We start from the raw sequence: 23,298 nt of genomic DNA on the forward strand, positions 1-23,298 counted from the left end.
ACATTACAAAGTTTCATTCTTTTTGATGATCAAATGCAGTAGTTTGGACTTATTATATTTTCAACCCGAAGAAACTTGTGATTTTCCCCCTCTGCCCCATTTTGTTGACTTGACTATTCTTAACTGATTATAGCTGTATTTCTTAGACTTTTTCAGAAAGACAGGGTGTTGTAACTTTAACAATGATAACAAGATAGCTCCTCATCCAAGCATCTTTCAGCTGTTTCAGTTAAGTAGGCATTAACAGAAACAATTTTACATTATTTTATCTAAAATACAATGTCATCCTAGCTGCTCAGTTAAGAGAATCTGGAGAAAATGCTGCAACTCAGCAAATTACCAGTTACATGGCAGGAGTGATGGAGACTGGAGAAAATAAAGGGTCTGAGCAGTCTAAGAGAGGGAACTTGCAGGGGTTCACTGGGGGTGGGCAGTGACTGCTGCTGAGTTGAGATACATTCAGTATGAAATCTCTGAAAGCAGAGAGAGGGGGTATGTTGCTGGTTTTTGAGCAGAGTGCACAGAAGTGTGGTTAAAGATCTTTGGTGAAGGTGTGGATCATCATGCAGGAGATCTGCTTGCTTTCTGCCACTAGTGAAACCATCCTGTCTGCCCAAGAGCAAATTGCTGGATCTTCTTATGCCACCAGCTCATACATAAAATGAAAAGAATAATTTTGTTCTTGCATTTTTTTCTCTATCTGTTACAATTTTAAATGCTCCAGAATGCGTAGGACATAGTTACAGCGTCCTAGGATGTGACTGAATCTTGCACAAGAAACTTGAACTTTTGTTTGGGACCTCCAGGTCTGGCCATTGCAATTGGTCATTGTCATCTAGCAGAACCATTTCTCCTGTTATTATCTCCAAGCACCTGATCACCACAATTTAAATGGATATTTGGTAGGGGCTTCTAATGATGGTTCCGTTCTAAATTGTTGTTGGTTAGCATACTTGTGTTGTGCCAGGAGCTGTAGAAAGACCATAGAGTACAAAACTTTTCCTCTAAAGTTTGTATCCTTCAGGCTTAAAGGTACTGTCTACAATTATTGTCATTAAAATATATTCTTTAAAATAAAAAATAAATAAATAAATAAAAACCCAAAACACCAAAAAACCCCACAGAACTTAAGCTATAATATTTATCCATCCCTGCTCTGACCAGATTCTGGACAGCAATCAGTGTAAGCTCACAGCTTCAATTGAGAACGCAGTTGCAGAGAAAGTCACTGTCAAGATGACATGAACCGAACAAACAAGGTGATTGAGCTGGCCAAGAGGTTGGTCAAGGGACTTGAGGTAAGAAGATTTTGCTGAATGTTCATCCTACTGTGAGTTCTGAAATATTTTATTGAGCGTGTTAAATTTTCGAGGATTGTGTGAGGAAAAAAGGTGTGGGGGCGCAGGTGACAAGGTGACCTTTATAAGAAATCATTTAAAAAAGAAAAAAAAAAAACAAACCCCGCAACAAAAATACCCCAACCGAACCCAAACCACAAATAAACTCATAATAAAATCCGGAGAAGTAAAATGCGCTGCACCACAGTTGCATTTCCTAAAGATCAGGTATTGCTGAGCAACCGATACTGGCATGATTGCTAGAGAGAAGTCTCGGTAACTAAGTCGCCACATTTATACACAACTGTGAACACGTTGTGACAGCCTGGGCAGCCTCTAGTTAATGAGCAGAAAGACTGAATAATCCTCTAGGTCAGGATGGAGTCACCCTGCATCTGCCCCCGTTGCACTTTAGATTGCGAATAATTGGAAGGCACCAGTCAGATATTTGCTCTTTGGTTTGGTTTTGTTTGTTGTTTTTTTTCTTTTGCAGAAACTATTAATTTTTAAATGAGAATGAAATGTGTTTATGTTAAAATTATATACATTTCAGTGTGGTTATTAGCTTTATTTGCAGACAAACATCGTTAAAGCTAACACATGCCTATTTAACGGTCAGTAACCATTTAAGTCAGCTGCAGCGTTGCTGTGCAGTCTCTCCTAGGTCTTTACAGAAATTATGCTGTCTCAATTCATCATCTAACATTTTAACCATTCCTTTTTGGCAAATAAGTGTAAATAACAGGAAATTAAAAGTACAAAGAATATTTAGACTACAACATGAGTTCCCAAGGCAGTCTGAATAAATATTTTAAGTTGGATTTCATAAAATCCCTGTGACCTTGCTTTCTAAGATCAGAGAGTGAATACTTTTATTTCTGCAAATCTCTCAGCAGAGGCTAGCGATCAAGATTAAATCAGTTTGGAAAAAAATGTTCTAAGTGTGTAGAACTAATCAAAAAAACTCAGCACTATTAAAACAGATCTGGTTTTGATACCTGATTCCGAAATTAATATGCCTAGAAATGTAAAATAGATAAATAATCTTTCCTTTGACAGAAAAACAGTGGAGTCAATCTGTGTATGAGAACTTTTGTTTGCCCCAAGACACCTGAGACAGTCAGTATTGGCCTGACCCTGCAGACCTCCAAAGCCTTTGGAAGCTCCATGGACACAAATGGCTTTTGCCCATAGGTAGTCTCCAAGTCTTGGATTTGCAGGTTTATACATAGTTTAAAAGAAGTTTTTCTCCAAGATTTGAGTTTTTACTAGTGATCTTACTCTGTGAGTTAAGGGGGAAATATTTAAAAGGATTAATTGAGAACGTCAAGTCTTTTCCTCTGAGAATAAATTCTTTTTGACTAGAACAGGAGACAGTTAACTTCTGAAAAGCATCAAGACTGATGATTTTGTCTATATAGCATTGACCTGGAAGCTCAACCATTCAGACTAATAAATCAGGCAATTTATATTTAATCATTAACTAACTCCCAAGCTGAACAGCTGTTCAAAATTAGAAATGGGTCACCCCGGCCAGGATGACATTACAGGCAATCTATAATGCATTAGAATAAAATTATAGTGATTTTTAACTGTCTGGAAATTTATTACACTGCATGTTCCAACTCTTAAACCCTTGTTAGCCAATGTCACTAGTGATTTATGGTGCTTGGGTGGTATGGTAAAATTACTGAAGATTTAAATAGACAATCATTCTACGTTTAGTAAATCTTCAAATTTCAAAGCTATTTTGGAGAATGAGGTGGGTGCTCTTTATTGTTTATGACTTACCAGTCAGTGGCAACAAGAAGATAGGATGGATAAATCAAAAAGCCCTCTTGTAAATTAATGGATGTATTGTCTTGTTGCCTTCAGTTAATGATTTAAAGAAGAATCCAGTGACTTCTGTAGGCTAAAATGGGTGTCTGAAATACTTTAAAACAAAACTGCTACATTACAAAGCTTGCTGTTAGGGCTTTCACCAGGAATAGTCCTTTACTTGTCATTTGTGGGGTATCTCTTACGAATATAACTGGGGTTTAGGAGGCCTTCACACCCTGACTGCCTGCATTTACACTGTGAAACGTTTAAATGCTAACTCTTTTAAGCACGCTACTTTGATTACAGAACCTTCAATTTTCTTAGCGGATATTTTATATCCCTAAGAAGAGTTTGAAACTTGTGTTACCGTAGAATTCTGTGTCTGTCTTTGCAGGAGAGGGGGTTTAACCATTTCAGTAAATATTTATGATTTTTTCTGAAAAATATATAGATGGAATTCATGAATGTAAATGTGAAGAATTATTTTGTTACTTTGTTTTTATATGCATAGAAATTTATTTTTAAAATGTGTGAGTTGTTATTTGATATTCATTTTACACATTTTTAAGGCTTTCAAAAATGAGCATATCTAAGAGTATTCTTTTAAGCTCTCAAGCAGCTAGCACCAGAAAAATGTAAGCATTTTACATCAAATTTTTTGCAGTATGGAGGATACTTTCTATTCAGTGATTTTCATTGATTTTGATTATGTCATACAAAGGACTGGAAAAATATGTTTTGATTACTGTCATTGCTCTGAAAAATAAATGTCTGTGCGGACAGTGGGTAAAGGATAGTCCTCATAAGTTGTTCAGCAGCGTGCTTTCCTTCTGTCGTGCTGGCCCTTTCTTTGCTTCAGTCCCTCTGCTCACTGGAGAATGATTTCCTGAGGTTTCCCTGATGCAAGTGAACAAACTGTGAAACTTTTATTTTATCCTGAGTATTTCAAACAGTATAAACAAGGAAGAAAGGTTATGGCAGTCTATTCCAATTTTACATCTAGAATTTTGTCGGTTTGAAGATGACTCTAATGGATGATAAATTTTTACCTTCCTTTCCATGCTGAAACTGTTTGAGCGTACAATCAGGCATAAGTTCGTTCCTTTGCTGAGAATTGTGTGCACAGAACTATCAAAGTATAATGTGCAAAATACTGCTAGTTTGGCTTTTATACGGTGTCATAAATACTGATTGAAAAGGAGATGATGATTTGATCCATATCTTAAACATTAACTTTCTTTAAAGAAGATAGTTTCATTTCTCTAAGATTCTTTAGTCATCACCATTTCAACATTTTAAATAGACAGTGGGCTGTCTTTACAACGTAACTGGAATAAAATAACAGCTTTCCATATAGCTACTAATAAGAAATCATCAATATCTGAGACTGTTCTGACTAGTCATCCAAAATATCGCAGGGTGAGTGTGGTTCAGATGAACTCTGCAAAGTGCACAAGGGATTCCAGAAATCGGGTCTCTCGGGTTGAGGGTGGCCAGGATATGAAGAAAACACTTTCTAGAGTTAAACTTTGACAGAATCATTTCATTAAGGCTGGAAGGAACCTTCTGAGATCATCTAGTCTACCCCCACTGCTCAAACGGGGTTGGTTAGACCAGATTGCCCAGGACTATGTCCAGTCAGGTTTTGAGTCTCACCCAGGATGGAAACTTCACAACCTTTCTAGGAAACCTGTGTGTTTGACCACCTTCATTCTCCTTCCTGTCAAAATGCCAAATCATTACAGCTCATAACCCAGCAAAACTTCTGTAGCTGGTGGTTAAAACAAGCCAGACAAATGAGAGGAAAAAAGCCTGCAGCTCTTCTGCCTTGCCACTTCCCTTGGGAAAAAACATGAGAGAAATGTAGAAGTCACATCTTCGAGGTTTTTCTTTTTCTCCTTTTCTTCTTTTTCTTATAATACTCATGTTTCCTTGCCTTTTCTGGGTCTTGCTGGAAATGACTGCACTTTGCACAAGGCAGTGGTGCCATACTGGACCTGGCAGGAGTATGCCAGATGCTGCCGGTACTGTCGTGTGTCTGCCGTACCGTATCTGGTCTAGACAAAAGCACCAATTACTGATAAACAAAATCAGACAAGGAAAGGACAGAACGCTTGGTGGAGAGCTCCATCCTACTTTTTCAGCTTCAAAGGCTTCAAATCGCTACCAGAAAGAATGAATTTTTTTCCAGCCTTGCAGTCTTAGGAAGTGTATCTCTTGCTGCCAGAGTACCTTTCCTGTTGTGCTTTTGTGTGCTCCTGTTTTTTAATGTGGAGATTAAGCGTTCTGTCGCTTCCGAGTTGTTCAGGAGACAACATTTTCTAATTTTGCTTTGCTGTCTGAAAACGCATGTTGGAGCCACTCCAATGAAAGCCTCAAAGCACAAAAGAAAACTTTATGTGGTAATGTCTTATTAACAGCAGTATTACCAGGAACTGATGGAACACTTCTGGATTCCTCTTCTAAAGTCACAAAAGGTAAAATTTACTGTACAAAATGGGAGTCTCCAGTGAAGAGTCTGGTTTGTTAAAGTTGCTGTCTTTCAAAAATTTGAAGTACGGATCTCTGTTTAAAAGTGGCTCTTTGCAGGTATTTGTTTTCAAGTGTGTGTGTGTGTGTATATATATAATATATATATTTTATATATATATATGCACACACACACATACACTTTCCTAAGATTACAGATACGTTTTGAGGGGAATGGGAGAGAGAGGTTAAGTTCTTTGGCAAAAGAAAATTCTTTCCCTTTCCAATTCTCAATGCCAAATTCTGCCCTTTGGGACACTTGTGTAACAGCAAATGCTATAAATAGTGACAGAGCTGTGCAGAGAGACCTACCTTGCATAGTTTTTCAGCTCCAGGAAGAGCATGTATTTAGGATAATCCCCATTTCTCTGTACATGGAGGAAACTGTGATAGTACTCAGTAAATGCACAGCGGCTCTAACCCTTAGACTTGTGTCTGCAAAGCTTTCTCCTTCCTTCCTTGTGAAGCTTTGGACTGTTCCTTTCTTCTTTACTGCTGCAAATGCTCTTCACTTCTTCCTACGTGTTTCCTGTTTCTCATGTGCCAAAAAACGCAGCATTATATCACAGTTAATGGAGTTTATTCTCTGAAATATATGACATGTGGAACTCTTACCCAATTTTAAATCACACAGCTAAGGCACAGCAGGCAGGCTGAGTTGCCTGAGGACACTCTGGAAATACAGTTCAAGCCAAATCCAAGCTTCCCAAGGTCAGCACTCAGAACTGTGGGGGCATCTTTTTGTAGATGTTTCCTTTGGGCGAGAGTTTAAGTCACTGATTTGTGTGGAGAGTTGTTTTGCCTGGAACACCTCCCTGTTCCTTTTCCACTAAAGATGTGTCTGCAGGTAAAGTTCCTTCCCAGAAACCCACCTCCTACCTTGCAGACTAATGCAAAATTACCCCTGTATATTGTTTCCAATAGTGGGACCCTGGAAATAAACGTCATTCTTAACTCTTTTAAGAATCCTCTGAAATGGATTGAACAATTTTATAAATAAAAATAATCCATACTCTTTAACTTTTTAAGATGCTTTCACTGAATAGCGGTGAGATAAAATACCTCATTTCTGTTTTGATTGTTTCCCTGCAAGTGGGGAGGAGTGGAAGAGAGGAGAAAAATGCATTTGGGAAGTGATGTTAAAAATAGATGTTTATTAATAGACCTTTTTAGAAGGAACAAAAAGTAGTTCTGTGCTGTGAAGTATCAGCTTTGTGCAGATACAGGGACAACAGATGTGTATATATATATTAAAATATTTCTCTTGCGTTGTGTGAAAATTTTCATTAGAAACCCTGATAGTACCCCAATGCTAATGTTTTCCACAAGGAAGTATTTCAGCTCATGGAAATGATTGCATTGCTTGCCTTACAGTCCAGAGATTAAAAAAAAAATTGTGTGGTATATTTAGACAAATGTGGTACACATGGGAGATAAATATGTTGCACGCTTGCAGAGGGAAGTGTATGCCTGTTGGTCCTTCTGAGCTTGTATTTTCAGTAGGTTCATCAAAAGTTAGGTTTATTTTGGGCTCTGTGATTAGTATCAGGGGTTAGGCAATTTTAAGGTGGTAGGTATTTTGTAATAATATGGTAACTATGATGTTGTGCCACAGGAGCTGCACTAGAGGTATGGAGCCATTCTTATTAATACTAGTAATTGTGCAAACTGGGCTCAACTTAAATATGTATAGTGATTTTCTTTATAAGTAACCACCACATTTACATGTGTCTTTATTTCAGTGTGTGCTTTTAAAAGACTCCTCAGCCTACAAGCCAGCACTATGGACTGTACATGTCTAGGGAGAAGGAAAACTTTGATGGAAGAGTTTTTAAAACTGAATGGGGTAGAAGGTAGTTCAGGACAAATACTGGTGGTGCTGTGCTTTCCTTTAATTTACGGGTTTAGTATTCAATCCAGAAATCACAAACAAGGAAGCCTGGGATAACATTGTGAAGAAATTTGTGGGGGTTTGCCCTTTGCTTCAGTAGGGAAAAGTGTAATTCCAGGCATCTGGTATAGCTCTTCTTTTATGCTGCACTAGGCAGCTTTTTTTTCTCCGTGTAAATGCCTGAGACAAGTCAGTGTCCTGCAAGCGTGGCTGTCTGACGGCTGCTGTAGCCTACATGGAGATCACAGCTTCCTTCCTGGCGACGGGCACTCACACGAGAGCGTTGCCACAGCTGGTGCCTCGTGGGGAGCTTCAAGGCTGCCTCTGCCCCCGGAGAGGGTCCTGTTCTCTGGCTTTGCTGAACTATATCAATAAGATACCATGGGAATCCTGTTTTTGTAATTTTTGTGTGGATAAATACTGATTTATGTTCCAGAAATACCTGCTCAACAGCATACATGAGCATTGAATTTGCAATAACAGAATCTGTATACGCTGAAATTTACAATATATGGTGGGTTTTTACCTTTATCGAACTATAAATATTTTTATGAAGTAAATGTCTTAAATGAAAACACATTTTTTTTAAAATCCGTTATAAATACGATAAACTGCTTCTCGTCGTATTTCCTAGCGTGGTCTTTTGCATCTGAAAATCCACAGGGATCCTCCTTATTTTTCTGCCTAGAAAGCCTTAATTTACATCAGCCCAGTTATCTCGTGCGTTGCACTGAGTCATGTCTGGCTGCTTTGGTAGCCTCGCTGGGTGATTATCTTCCACTCTGATTCCAAAGTTCCTGTTCCTGTGACGGGGGGCCTGGGCCCGATTGCCACGTTGACGGATGATGCTCCGATTGCGGCAGGGAGTAACGAGGGACTGCCCAGTGACAGGATGTCAACAGCAAATGCCACTGTTCTAACAGACTGTGAGTGCTGGCCTCTGGTGATAGATCCCCAGCCACAGGGAATTAAATGGGTAAAGGATAAATATGGAGCTGACCTTAAAGTCGTCCGTCTAGGACAGAAAGGGTACGTGCGTGCTGAAGAATTGGCTTTCACGTTCACTGCCCTCAAGTTCCCCTAATTTTTGTAAGGGATTGGTGTTTGTTGGAATGCACTTACTTGAAGACTTGAAATATCACAACACTGCTGCTTATTTATCCATAGCATCATTTTCCATTTAAAATGGTGCTTGAAAGGGCACCTGTTTTATGCTGTTTTCAAGCGTTGAGGAGGAAATAGAGTGGAAGTTGATGGGCACTTCTTGTGAGGGGCAAATCACTTTTTCAGTAGGTAAGGTATAAAGCCTGATGATATGATCCTACTTACACTGTACAGTTTAGTCAGCAGAACACAGCACCTGCGTCTTACAGAGGGAGAGATTCAATCCAGTGTCTGTCATTCAAGGCAAAAGCCAGTATCAGGTCCTTTCTTGGTAAACATGGTTTTAATTCTCATTGTTGTTACTGAATTACGTGTAAGTTGATAGCATTTGCATGTAATTAATCTGTTCATATCTTTTCTCATGTTTACTCTGATTTAGGGAGACAACTAGGTAAGGTTTAACTGCTCCATTTCAAAGGGCTATCTGAGTGTATGTTACTGAATTCCAGATAAAACACACAATTACACAGCACAGTAACTGGTCACAGCAATGCCTCATTTTTTAAATAAGTGTTAATCATTTAACCTGTCTGCTCCTATGAATGAGTTCTTTTCCTTCACCTGCCCTGATTTTTTAGAAATTCTTTTTCCAATCCTCACAAATAATTGTGATTTTTCATTCGTACCCTGTAGTACCCTTCTGTGTGAAGCTATATTGTCTGCTCACTTCTCCTTCCACTATTATCTACTCTCTTCTCAGTGCCTGTTGAAACAGGGTTCTCTCAAGTCATTCAGATTCTAGCCCTTCAAGAATTTAGATCAGGATACACCAAAAGGTATTACATGAAAGCATAAAATTAAAAAAAATAACGAGAGCTAAAAGATATACATTCTTCCCCAGCTTCTCTATGTCAATTCCAGTGTCTTCAGTGTGAGGCTATATCCTCATGTTTGCTTATGAGAAAAGTCCCAGCAATATATTTTTTTGTTTAATATGAGGACTAGCAAAAGCATAGGTAGAAAGATGTCAAACTCAAAGCTGTCGAACTCTTAACCACTGGGAAATTTTGTGAAGAGTTTTGCATGGTTTAACCATGCTCTTTTAGAAAAACTTCTCCAATTCTATTATCTAAAAGAAATCTTTCTATAAGCAGCATTTATTTAATATTTGAGGGGTTTGGTTTTTTTCATTTTTCATGTTGAGGTTTCTAAAGACCATTAAAAGAGCTCTGGCTTATGGAGACTGTACTAATTGAAAACATGGGTGAATCTATTGATCCCATACTTGATCCCCAGCTTGGAAGACATACAGTTAAAAAGGCAAAATAAGTATACTTGAGTAATCAGAATTTTTCCGTGACAACCGGATCTATATTGCTTTGATAGCCACGTTTTGCTTACTACTTCATAACCCTTCACAAAGTTATTTACTTCTTTTTAAAATGCAGTGGCTAAAAACTGGTGATGAGTGGATATTAAAATGTTAGTACCTGTGCCTGGTGAGGTAACAGAATTCTCTTCTCAGTTCACAAATTGGACTCGAAATACAATATAGACATGCATGTGAGTTTCTCAACTCAAAGTGAAAATCTTGACTGTTCTTTCTTCAAAAAAGGAACAAAACAAGGAGGAGCATATATTAGAATTCAGCTCAAAAGAAAAGAAAATATTTCATTTCCATATTGGGCACCTATAGCAAGAGAGAAAGCATTGGAAGCGACAGGCTAGATTTGGATTTAACAATATAGGGTTTTTCAGCTGCAATATCAGCTTAAGAAAACCATGCCTCCACTTTGCAGTGTGTTGCCATAACTGTTTGTTGGATCACCTCATGAAACGAATCCGTGAACTGGTTTAAAAAGGGGAAGAAAAAAAAAAGTAAGGCTAACGAGGAAAAACTGATATGGTACAACACGGGGCAGAGATAAGTAAGTCAGAGATGGGGACTCTTTACATCGCTGTGGCTGCTAGCATCCTGGGCATCAAACCAGCTCAGCTGATAGTGTTCACAAATCCATGGAGGCAGATGTTGGTAGTGTTACTGTCTCTTCAGTTTTACCGAGACATCTAGTTTGCCAGCACCAAAACTCAAAGCCCTGTTTCTCATGTGAGCGCTCCGAATACCCAAGTACAGGGACTGTTCTGACCTCTCCCTCCCAATGAAAGGGCCACAGCTCTGACTGCCATGCGGGCGGCACCCCAGAGGTCTGTAGCTGGGAATACAAATGGAATTCAAATTTGAATCGCGTGACGCAATGCTGAGTTAACGTATTTTTCCTGTTCTGACACCGCACTGGCAGGAGCGGTAGATGGTACAAGGGAGGGTAACGGTATTTTCTGAGCTTTTGTGAGGGTTGTCTGGAAATCTCATCTTTTGTTCCCATGACCTCTTTTTCCCTAGATTTTGAAAAATTGTTGTCAAATTTAGAAAACATCGTCAAAAAAGTTTCCTGATAGCTAATTGAGATAGCTTTAGATATGCATTTTCAGAATAATAATAGGAAAAATAAAGGAGCTTGTACTTGGTGCAAGAAAATTTCAGTCTGTAATGTCTTCCATCACTTTTCATGAAAAATTGCAGCGTGACTGTTGAGTCCTCAATGCAGCTGTCAACCTAAAGAATAATGTTGACTTGTGGTTGCATGAGAGTAAACTCAGTAAACCTCATTAAATGTTTCAAGTGATGAACTGAAATGCCATGTTACTGTCTCTGCTCAAATGTAAATTCATTTTTAAGCCTGAAAGTGTTCCTCTCTTCTATTCCTGTTTTTAAACAACACATCAAGATGGGGACAATCTTTTTAGCAGGGCCTGTTGCAATAGGACAAGGAGTAACGGTTTTAAACTGAAAGAGGGTAGATTTAGATTAGATAAAAGGAAGAATTTTCTTACAATGAGTGGTGAAACAGACTGCCCAGAGAGGTGGTAGAAGCCCCATCCCTGGAAACATTCAAGGTCAGCTTGGATGGGACTTTGAGCAACCTGACCCAGCTAAAGATGTCCCTGCTCACTGCAGTGGAGTTGGATTAGATGGGACCATTAAAGATCCCTTCCAACCCAAACTATTCTATTATCAACAAGCTAGATTTTTCATGTTGAAGAATATGATGTTTATTCTGATAAAAACACAGAGATGCCCCTTAAGCCTTTCTGGATGTGTCTCAGATGTTACTCAAAGAGTGTTTAGAGTGCTTACATGGTTTAACATTGCTAAAGAAAAAATATGAAAGAAAAGTTTAAGAAAAATGGTATCTAGTTTTGGACAGATTACCCAAGTTTTTTCTCCCTCCTTCCCCCTGTATTTCAGGCACTGATGCCTGCACTGTGAATCTAAGCAATACACAACAGCTCAAATCTCCTTGCGTACATGAAGCTCCTGGAAGATGCACTCTTGCCCTGCACTGTGAGATCTTGAAATGATTCCTCCTTGTTACATTTTTCTATAGTGGTATTTGAACTACTTCACAATAAGACCATACAGCTTGCTTTTTAGAATCTGTGGTGAAGAAACTGTACTGAAAATTAGAACTATACTGGTCTGAAGGAGAGATCAGAAATTGCACGGTCTAAAGAGTCTTTAAGGCGTGAGGCAGAGGGATGTAAAACAATAGGAGGAAGTTGGATTGAAAAGGGCAAGGGTTACAGCAATGCAGTTTTGCATTTACTTAGCAAAGGCTTCCATGTAGCACAACAGAGCTGTACACACAATATATGAAGCTATTCAAATATAGGTTCTTCTGGTGAATATTTTAAGCAGCATTATATGACCCAGCGTTCTGTGGCACGCTGAAGATGCGGCAGGTCTCCTTTGTGGGACACTGGTAATATATGTGCCCCTTTACTACCAAATAAGCAGAGTTTTCCTCATTCTGGATTAATTTCTGTTATTTGTTTATTTTAGTAGTTGTGTCAGGCACTTTGAATCTTTTTTTTCCTAATAAAGAAAGACTAGGAAGGTATTTGTGATAGATATGGTGCAGTCCAGCAGTTGAAGTTCATTAATAATTGGAATGTTGCAGAGTATGAAGTAATGAATACTAATTACTCCTTTCATGTCTGACAGCACCCTGTGGACCAATACATCAGCCCAGACTTTAATTTGGTTCTAGTAATGGTTTCATCAATAGTACATTAATTCTGTGTTTGAAAAGATATACAGTTGAACCTGACCCACACAGTAGATACCTCTGTCATAAAATGGCCACATACTGACAACAACTGGATAATTACAAATAATTAAATCCACTGAGCTTCAGACAATCCTAATTTTAAGTAAAATATATCTTATCATATCAATCGACAGAAAGCATAGCAAGGGAGATTTATCAACTTGTACTCCTTCCAAAGCAAATTTACTAGCCTGCGTATTAGAGAACTTGCTGATCTGTGAAGCAGCTTCATAAAAGTATCTCTCCCCTTCCTTGTTTACCAAGATTGTTCTTGTGTTGGACTCTTGGATATTCTGTAACACCAGCTTCTGGTGTTGTTTCTGAATGAAGCCTGCAAAAGAAATTCTCAGCTTCAAAGCACTTCAAATATATGTATGAATTTATATTTTCCTCAAAACATGGGTGATTATAGGGTGAACTACAGGTACTTGTTATCTCTGAAAAGCAGATTTCTTCCTTAAGTGCCTTAGTATATATTTAGAAGCTGAACAAGTTTTAGGTGTTCAAGTTTGGATATTATTTTAATTTTGGAGCTGCAAATCTGCTCAGTGGGTCTTAATACACTTTAGGCCGTGACCTTATGGTTAAAATGGCTTTAAAATGCTAAGATTTTAATTACAGTGTTTTAGGCTATTTGCTTTAAGAAAAGGGAGAAAAGACAAAAGAGAATAGAATGACTTCCAAAAAATATCAGTTATAGTACATAGCTTTATGTAAGCGTGAAAGGCACAGGGGGAAAAAAGTCAGTCAAATTTTGGTGCAACTTATTAGCAATGTATGCAAACATTATTCGAAATGCATGTAGTTAGATTTTCTGGAGCAGATAAATCGAGACACAAAAGTAAACAGGTGCCAGTTCTATACGGTGTTGGGTTTTGTCTCTTGCCCGCTGTAAGAGAAGCGGTGCCATTGGATAGGTTTGGTATGGATAGGCTTTGATATTTGAGTTTCAGCTGTGTGTTTCCTATCTTGTCTCCCCAGCACCGCTATTTTGGAGACCACTGGACGTGAGCGTTAACTATAATAGATCAATGTCATTTTGACTCATAGGAGAGAAGATAGAGGAATAAATTCACTGTTCGTGAGGTCCCTATTTGCATTCACATGAGCTGTTACACCGGCTCAAATCGTTTGCACATTCACAAAGTGGTAGTCACGTCTCTTCAGTTGCAAGATTAGGTTATTACAAGATTCTTTAAGATGTCTTGAAATTTGATTTATGTGCAAATGTAGCTTGTATGAACAAGTTTCCATTCTTATGAGGCATGACTATTATTCATGAAACAGCGAGACAATTCACTCAGTTTCTCCACAGGGAGAAGCTTTCCTTGCCTTGAACGTCTCGCCAGCTGTGCAACTTTAAGGCAGCGCTTTTCCCACTGAACTAGTTTGACCAACTTGCGCTGTTTGCCTACTGAGATTGCCTGGTAACAGCTCCATTCTGCACTTATTTTCACCTGATTTATTCAACTTCATTCTCTACATTACTTGTTGGAGTTTGCAAGTCAGTTCCAGAAGCTTTTCATTTTAAGCAGCAGGAACTGAAAGAAGGGTCCTTTGGAAATGTGTTTATCCCTCTTTCTTCACACTGGAAAATATTGTTTCCCTTTCCTGTCCCAAGAATTTATTGCTTCTTTTCATTCTTGCTGAGCTGATTCAAAACATTTAGCTACAGGAAGCTATCCTACTTTCTGACATCTAGAGTTACGGCATGTTTTGGAGACCATCTGCCCTGAAAGGTAACTCTTTTTAGAGTTGCATCAAAGTATGGAGCTCACGTGGTAGATGCCCTGTCTGTTCCTGGGTAGAATGGTACATTAATTCAGTCTGTTCTATCTGCCTCTTCTGGTGGAATAGGAGATTATGAAGAAAAAATGACCAAAAGTAGAACTTGGCTTTAGTAGTTTCTTTTTTTTGATATGCCTTCTATCATGAACTTCCATGAATAGTCCCTATATCTGCTACATTTCTTCAGAATCCAGAATTAACCTCTAAACAGATACATTTCATTGAAAAAAAAAAAAAAGCAATTCTACTGGGTTTCCCCACCTCCGTGTTCATCATCGTTGCTATTACTTCTTGAACCGTGTGAGAGCAATAACAAAACATTTATTTTTCCCAGATCTGTAATTAACAGAAAACCTAGAACAGATGCAGTAATAAAACCCACCGAGTCATTATGTAGTTTTTGCCTTTCATAGATGATAATCACAGAAATTGGTAATTTATTGCTCCTGTGAATTGAGGACCCATAAAGTAAGTATTTGAATCCCGAACTCTAAAGCTTATTAGATCATCATATAGACCTTCTGAAATACAGCGTGACTCCTTTAGCAAAGGTTTTTCCACTGACAAAGCAAACTGAAAAAGTTGTCTTTTGTCCCTGTGTGCATGTATTGAAAGTGAAGCAAAATTGTTCTCTCTGTGTCAAGCTCTGCTGTTTTGTTGCCTCCAGCTGTAGCCAGCTTTGAAGGCTGTGGAGACACCACAGTATCAGAATTGAAATCTACGTTGCAGAACTGGAAAGTGAATTCATCTGCCCGAGAAATGTTGTATTATCTGAAATACATGAGTGTATGGCTAAATTATTTCACTATTATACAAGCATAAGCCAGGAAAACTCATCCCCAGTGCTTTGCACGGCAGTAGTAAACAGCATACACATCTGATGTTGAGCTTTGTAGAGTCATGGGTTTCCTGGCACTAGACATATTAGGTTGTTTTTAGGCATTCACTTGCGGTATATCGTAAGTGACTGTCTTTTCTTCCTGATCCTTGGTGAAATGCAGAAGTGCTTTCAGCAGACCATTTTGTTTAGCCTGTGTCTTCTGGCTAAGGGGGTGTCAGAAGCCAGCAAGGATGTTAAGAGCTGAAACACGTGCCCAAAACTCTGGCAACTCCCTGTGATATCCTAGAAAGAATGCAGTGTTAAAAGTTGTACAGAAATTATTTGTTTTAGTCACGTTCTGATGTGACTTTCCTGAATTGTGTTTTAGGTGTTTAGTATCTATACTGTTGCAATCACTTTGAAGATTGATTTGACTTAACAGATGTCAATTTGAATTTTGTGAAAAGGGTTTGTGTCTATCTGTGTTCCATTGTATCAATGTTCTACTGACTTTTAAACGGGATTCTGTTACTAATATTTGGATCTTCTTTCTTGGCAGAGAACATTCAAAGACATCACTGTGCAGAAAATATTGTACTTGGCCTGTGTGTGGCAGGTGGTGGCTGAAGATCAGCATACTGCTCGTGTGCAAGTAGATGGCACTAAGTTGTGGCACCTGCTCAGACCAGACACGTAGCACACACTGTAGGCTATAAGCAGTCTTTCCATTGTTCTTTTGGTGCTGTGCCATAGAAATAGGAACCTGAACTTTATTTTATCTCGCTGCTGGGCTCTAAAGTGGTGCTTTAGCCGTAGTAGTGTTGCTTTAGCCATAGTAGTGTTGCCGTATGGGACAGGCTGGTGCCTCTTGTTGAAAACAAGGGGTCAGGAAATGATGTCTCTTGAGTAAGGGATCTTATTCAGTGAATAAAAAGTGAACCTGCTGTAACTCGTTCTTTCACCCAGAAATAATTGATTTGGAACACAACATTTAGTAGGTTGCCTTAAATTATTTTTGTTATTACAGTCACCAGCTCTTCTCTCTGCTCTGGTCACTACCAGTTTGTTATGAATATATTCATCTGCTTGTTTTTTTAGGATTTACTGCTAAGCTATTTGAAAAGATGGAAAAGTGAGCTATATTTAAGGAAATGATTGTTAAGAGCTAACAGCTATCTCATTAAGGGTTGTTTGAAAACTTTCCTAAGTTAGTGGTAAGTAATGAAGATAGGCATTTACCCCTAAGCCACAGACTCTTCAGTACAGCAGTGAGTAATCTACTGGTGTCTGCTGTATATGCAAATGAAACTATGCCAATTAAGAAATGCTCCATGTATTCTCCATGTAATTTTGGTTTGTTCAGTCATCCTTATTTTGTTTCTTAAGCTGCAGGCACCTAAAGTTTGTGTTGATTTCCTGTGCTGCCAAGATCATGCAGTGCCCATCTTTCACAGCCTAAGGTATTTATGGTTTTTCAAATCAGTGAGATTCCCCCATTCTTGTGCATTTTATTCCTTCACAGATATATCGAGACTGAAGACAAAGAATGTGAATTCAACAAGATTTTCTGTCTCATCCTTCACACTAAACTGGCTAACCCTCACCACAAGCCAGAACTGCAGGTTCAGACCACCCTCATTGATTTCATGGTCCCCAGGAATGGGCTGGAAGACCAGCTGTTGGCTGAGGTTGTTAGTGCTGAAAGGCCAGACTTAGAAAAACGTAAGGTAAAGACTGTCTTTTTTATCTACCCATTGCCCCTTCTGAGGTTTTAAGGCTAGCATAAATGTGCCTGTTTGAATCTGCTGTACAGTAATTGTTAGTAACCCATATATTGGAAAGATTTTAAGGGGCAGATTCTGCAAAGTGTAGAAAGTACTTCTACTGTTTTGCTCAAATCCATGCTACCAGAGGGCTGGGCTTAACCTGAAGCTCTGCTAGAAATTAAATTTATTGTTATCTTATTCCTGTGCTTCTCTGTACTGTTTGGTTTGCTCTGTGCATTGCATTTAATTTACAGTGCAGGATTAAAGCCCTTCGCAGTGCTTTGTGCTTCAGCGATCTTGAGCCAATAAGTGTGAATCAAATTTCATGCCAGTCCATGAGAGGCTATGATGGTGCTGTTAGGACCTGGGGCATTTGGTTAATAAATCGTAATTTGTCTTGCAAAGATGCAGTTGTGTGGCTGCTGCAGTCATACCACTGTGTAGTAACTTACGAAGAGAAATGCTTTTATAGCTGGTTATAGAAAGGACTTTGAGCAGACTGTGATCTATGAGCTAAAAAATGAAAAAATACTTAGGGGTGTGAAATGACTAATAAGAATACTTCCTGTTTCTCTGGCGTGTTTTTCCAGTTATCCTATGTAATTTACTAACTTCATCTGTAAAGATTTGCTGCACCTCTCTGCGGTTTTGCTGCTTCATGCAAGGGCAAAGTGTCGGGGAGTTTAATTACCCCTTGAAGAAGGAAAGCCACAGACTTGGGAACATGACCTGAAAAGAGCTGTCCGTTTTCTTCTGCATCTGCGCCACGTGCCACCCAGGCCTGTACGCTGACGACGCCTGTATCGCCTCGGGTCTTCGGTGCAAGGGTCGGATTCTGATGGGGAGCTCCCCGTAAGACGAGTCAGGCTCTTTCACCGTCAGGTCAGTCCAGCAGAGCGGGCTATGACCATGCTTTCCCACGCTGGTTGCTGCCCCAGTGGGGCTCTCCAGGTTCTCCAGACTTGTGCTGCTGTTGGTTTTCTCGGCTGCCATGTAGGTCATCACTTGCCATCTCTGGCAAGATCCCAGTCCTTTTGTGTAGTCTGAGGAGGAAGGAGGCTAGGAGAGGGATAAAGTTCTGTTCCGTGGTAACCTTGACCTTCTCACTTTGGTTGTCCCAGAACCTTAGTTCTAGTGTACTGGTACAGAAGATAAACTGCCTCTTTAAGAAATTAAATGAAATCAACTGGTGTAATTAAACAGAAAATATAGCTCACAAATGCTATAAAACTGTATTTCTTGCTCTGGTTGTTGAAATAGCATCTTCATTCCCTGTGCTAGTCAGTCCTGGCCAAGCAGCAGAACCGTTTCAAGATTTTGCTCAGGCAGCTGGCGGATGACGTGCTGCCCAGCCTGTCAGCTGCCCAGGGCAGCTTCTTAGATGGCAGTGAACTTGTAGAGAAACTCAAATCAACAAAGGTAACTGCAGCAGAAATACAGCACAAGGTAATAACACATGAACTATTTTTAACAGCTTAAAGTCACCTGTAAAATGTGTATTACTAATTATTTTTAGTGAAACACTTCTATGGAAATAGTCAAATTCCTGTCTGTCCTGACTAATCCAATTTTTAGGAATAGTCAAATTCCTGTCTGTCCAGCAAGGGCTGTCCACCCACATATTCACAGTTTCATATCTATGGTATGTAGTTGTCACATATTCATAATTTTTTTTTCCTTTTGATTTAAGTGCTTGAGTTAGTACTCAGGAGTATCAGCATGAAATAGGAACAAATGTATCAGCATGAAATAGGAACAAATCTATTCATATAGGACTGCTGTATTTTCATGGATATACAGGCATATTGCTGCAGAGAACAGTCATTCCCTAAGGTTTGTGGAACAAGCTTGCTTACCTTAAGTATTTTCTACCATCTGAAATAAAGTCAGGTGTCTAAAGTATATCCATATTCCTTTTTGTACGGATAGGAATATTTTGGTAATTGTGGGGGCTAATCATGGCACATCAAAAAATAAATGAGACAGCTGATATTCTACAGATAGCTGAAGCCAAATAAAATGAAGTTCAGATTAACGTGACAAGATAGCATTACAGACTGACAGCCATGAGAGTGTCCATTCTTTACTTCATTAGCAACAGTTGGGGCAGCATCAATCCCCATCTACCAGTTTTCACCGAAGGTAAAAATTTATCTTGCAGGTTTGGTTTCAAAGTGCAAGGAACAAAATTCTGTCTCCAGCAGTGCTGCCTGATATATTAGTGATTACTTGCACCAGCTGTTTGCATTTGCAGGGCTGTGTGTCTAAGGAGAACATGATGTGATCTCCTGCTGGTCCGTAACACGCTACGTTCCCATGGGTCTCTCTGTTGGCCATCTCGGTGTTGACACTGTTTTCTGACTGTGCTTGCAAAGTTTACCTTCCCTGTGTTAAGCCATCCCCCAGGGTCAGGTAGGAAGAGTTTTGAGGGATTCTGTATAAACAATTCACTGCGGCAAACCTACCAAGTGATCTATTCTGTGAAGAAGGGAGATCACCCACTGCAAAACTACCAGCTTGTGTAAGTGAGAGGTTCTGCCTGCTGAGTCAAGTAAGGAAGCAGAAGAGTATTGCTGTTTGCAGCCCTCACCCCTGGCTTGCTGAAATTTTCCTCAAAAGCCCCTTGGCAGAAGGGCCTTGCATTTTAGACTACTCAGGCCAGCTCTTCTTAGAAGCCTGCAGTCAGAAACCGATGATCTTACAAGTAGAAAAGCAAAAAAGCAGAATTCAAGAGGTAAAAAGAATTGTATTTATTTTAAGGCCTTCAATGCAATCTTCCACAAAGCAATTAAGCAGGCTGAAAAAATCACCCTGGGATATTCAGGGTCGAATCTCTAACCCAACAGAAGCTGACAATACGCAACTTTTCTTTTCACAAACCAAAGACTTTTTCAAAAGGATAAGCTCATTTTCTTGGCCCAAACAGTTTCTCAGGTGAGAAAAAATTTTCAGATGAGTGATGCTGATATTTACTGGGTTTGCTGTTCCTTCACTAGGTGATGCCTCTGCCCAAACAAGTTGTTACCTTCTGGCTGTGCAGGTTCTCACACTGTGTGGCTGCTACTTCAGTATTAATAATAATTGCAGAAATTCCAAAGATGCTTTTATAGAATTCTTTTCACTTAAAATGCTGCCGTGACTTCATGAAGCTACGCTGAGGATAAATAGCATGACTTACCTGCTTGTGGCTGGATAATTAGGGTTGAAATTGATGTGGTATGTAAAGTAAGAATTCAGTAAATAGTACATATCTATATCACATTCAGGCTGCTATTTTTCCTTTTAACTTCATTATCTGTATGTCCTGGGTAAAATCAGGGCTCAGTTGTACTGAGTGGCAGGTTTTGCCCTGTAGGGCTTGCTCCAGAAGAGGTTGTATCACAGAGCTGGTCAGTCATAGAGGTAGGAATTAAACTAGAAACCAACAATTTGGGAAGAAGGCAAAAAATATTAAATTGAGGAGTCTGATTTGAGGACTCTATGCAGTGTATAACTGGGGTAAAGAGCAGACAGAAATGTCTGAAAGAGAAAGGAGAAAAAAGGAAGGAAAGACAACCAGTGATAATTTCTCTGCATCGTGCTGCAGGTGGATTTACTCATATCACCTCAGTTTCTAGCACTGTGGTGCTTGACCTTTGTCTTTTGTAGCAGTGGTACTGGGATGGATCATGAAGAATGGAAATCTGTACAGCAGCTGAAAAATAAGCTCGATCACAGTTACGGAGTAGACAGAAACCAGAATAAAGGGCACAATAAACTTCTGATTTATTAAATACATTTTAGATGGGAAGAGAGGGGGCTTTTAAATAAAGGAAGAAAGGTGTATTTATATCAGAAAGGGGAGAGAATATGTGGTACCATGGCAAAGGTGTCTCTTTTTTTCCCCCACTATATGTGGTTAAAGTTATAAAAGAACTAGAAAAACCCCTCGTGGAACCTGAGGAGTTTTCTTCAGTGCATACACGCAGCTCATGTGCCAGAACTGATTCAGTATAAAACAAGCCTCGAACAAAAAGCACTCAGGATTTGCAAATTTCCCAAAGCTTTGTGACAGCTTGCAGTCTGAAGAGGGCTTGAAATGGTGATGGAAGCAGCTGTGCGCTGTTTGTTCTTCTCTCTATCTTCTGAGACACACAAGGCATACATAGAGATAATTAGACAGAATTTAGAAATCTGTACTTTTCAGTAGTATTAGTATAAAATAATTTGGGGCCAAGTTTATCTAAGGTTAACTTCAGTGTGCAAGACTTACAGTTTTATGTTCGTTTCCGTTCCCACAAGCTAAAGAAAAATTAACTGCTGTTGTTGCTTAGCTCATCTTAAAATTTGGATGAATTCGTCTTTCAGTACATAAATATATTAAATATATAAAATATACTTTTATATATAAATTATATATATATATAAATGCAGTTCTATTTTCTGCAAAAAGTTTTGTCTGACAGGTTGTGTTTAATTTTCGTGGGTTTTTTTAACAGGTAAAGGAAAGTTCAGCTCTGTGTGTGTGTTGGAATGGTTTTGAAAAAATTAGTGACTAATATCGAAGAATATCGTTCCATTAGCAATAGATTTCAAATAAATATTTTAAAATAGCATTAAAACAAGATGTAAAGTCTTACATCAGAGTTTCAAAAAAAGCAGCCATATGAATTCTTGTCGCTCTGAGCTCCCTGCGCAGTAATACTTTGAGCGGTGAATACTTTAAGGCAGAAGTGGCTCTGAAGCAGGTCTGATGACCTTTTTCAATTTTGTATGCTGTCAAGATTCTTCTAAGAAGTGAAGAGATAGAGCTCCTTGAATGGATTTCCTTCCTTGATTCAGAGTTGAGCACACTTACAAGAGTCCTGCTGACTTCTTTACTACTCAGTCATTGAGTGCCATTGGGTGCCATTAGGGTTGGGAAAATTGCTTTTCAGTTCTAAATCTTTTTTTGATGTTATTTCTGGAGGCATGCTGCAACTAGACAATTTCAGAGAAAGTCATACGTTCCACTGTAATTTTCAGTAAAATAGCGATGCTTTCGAAGAGGAGTTGTCTTTGCTTTTGCTTTTTGTGAGTATTTTTGCGTAGACATCACATACTGTGCTTTGTGAGGAAATTCTGTTTTACCATAATTTGTCCAGTCCCCCCAAAATACAATTTTGATCTTCATACCGCTCCTTACAAATGTCCTGTACAAGGTTTCCAGTTGTCATATCTTGAAGTTTAACAGTAAGCAGACATTATGGCAATATGAACTGAAGTAAACTCTTACCAATAATATTATTTTCATATGTGTGTGCATATATGTAAGTAATTTAGTATTTTAAGGTAAATCTGGAGTCCCTTGTAATTGCTTAGACTATTCCATACCCCCAAACGTATCAGTTCCTGTCTTCCCGTTTCAGTCTTCACACAGAAGGTACATCATCTGTGTTTATGTCTTTGGCTGGCTTCCAGGCTGTGGCAGGGGTGTGTTCAGGGGGTTAGATAAAGATACTGAAAGATCCACCAAGACGTGGAAGAGACGGGTGAACTCAGAATGTCCAGAGAATGGAAAGCTCCCCTAGGAATGGACATACAAAAGCTCTCTTCAGAAACGCATCGTGCCAAGGGCGCTCTGTCTGGACAGAATGACGTGTGCTCTTAGGCATGAAATCTGAGGGTATATCTTTCAGGGCAAGTGTGCTTGAGGGTGGCTTGTATGAGCCAGTGCAGAGAAAACACAGATCTTAAGAGGCAAGCAAATAACTTATAAAACTGGGTGATCAACCAGAAATCAATGACTGTGGTCCTTCCCAGCCTGTTGTGCTGGTGAAAAGTTTACGAAGAGCTGCTGTGATGAGACATGAGGCATGGCATATTTGGAGAGCTGTGCTTGTGATTTCTTTTAGATTGCATATTGGTACCCTAAGGAGACTGCTCATTAATAAATGGAAATAGAATAAGCTGTGCTGTTAATGGCTAAAAGCATTTCTCAGTGTTAGTTGTCATAATGGTATTAGGGCTGGTAGCTAACCCCACAGGATGACATTTTTTCAGGTCACCCTTCTTTAAAATTCTCTGATACCAAGAAAGATTCAGTTATGGATAT

At 39.1% G+C, this 23,298-nt stretch overlaps 1 protein-coding gene across 1 annotated transcript in view; it reads left to right on the forward strand.

Annotated features, from left to right (window-relative positions):
* The window catches only part of DNAH11 (dynein axonemal heavy chain 11), a 110,521-nt gene that overhangs the window by 82,516 nt on the left and 4,707 nt on the right, over positions 1–23,298 (forward strand). Inside the window, 15 exon segments of the mRNA XM_086468173.1 lie at positions 1,165–1,225; positions 1,228–1,298; positions 2,841–2,860; positions 5,517–5,580; positions 8,267–8,607; positions 9,887–9,925; positions 9,927–10,007; positions 16,982–17,186; positions 18,507–18,671; positions 19,226–19,342; positions 19,344–19,367; positions 19,986–20,159; positions 21,989–22,022; positions 22,025–22,109; positions 22,675–22,854. Coding sequence (XP_086324299.1) covers positions 1,165–1,225; positions 1,228–1,298; positions 2,841–2,860; positions 5,517–5,580; positions 8,267–8,607; positions 9,887–9,925; positions 9,927–10,007; positions 16,982–17,186; positions 18,507–18,671; positions 19,226–19,342; positions 19,344–19,367; positions 19,986–20,159; positions 21,989–22,022; positions 22,025–22,109; positions 22,675–22,854 — 1,661 coding nt within the window.

The sequence above is a fragment of the Leptosomus discolor genome, chromosome 7 (genome assembly GCF_034619465.1).
Source record: "Leptosomus discolor isolate bLepDis1 chromosome 7, bLepDis1.hap2, whole genome shotgun sequence".
Lineage (NCBI taxonomy): Eukaryota > Metazoa > Chordata > Aves > Leptosomiformes > Leptosomidae > Leptosomus > Leptosomus discolor.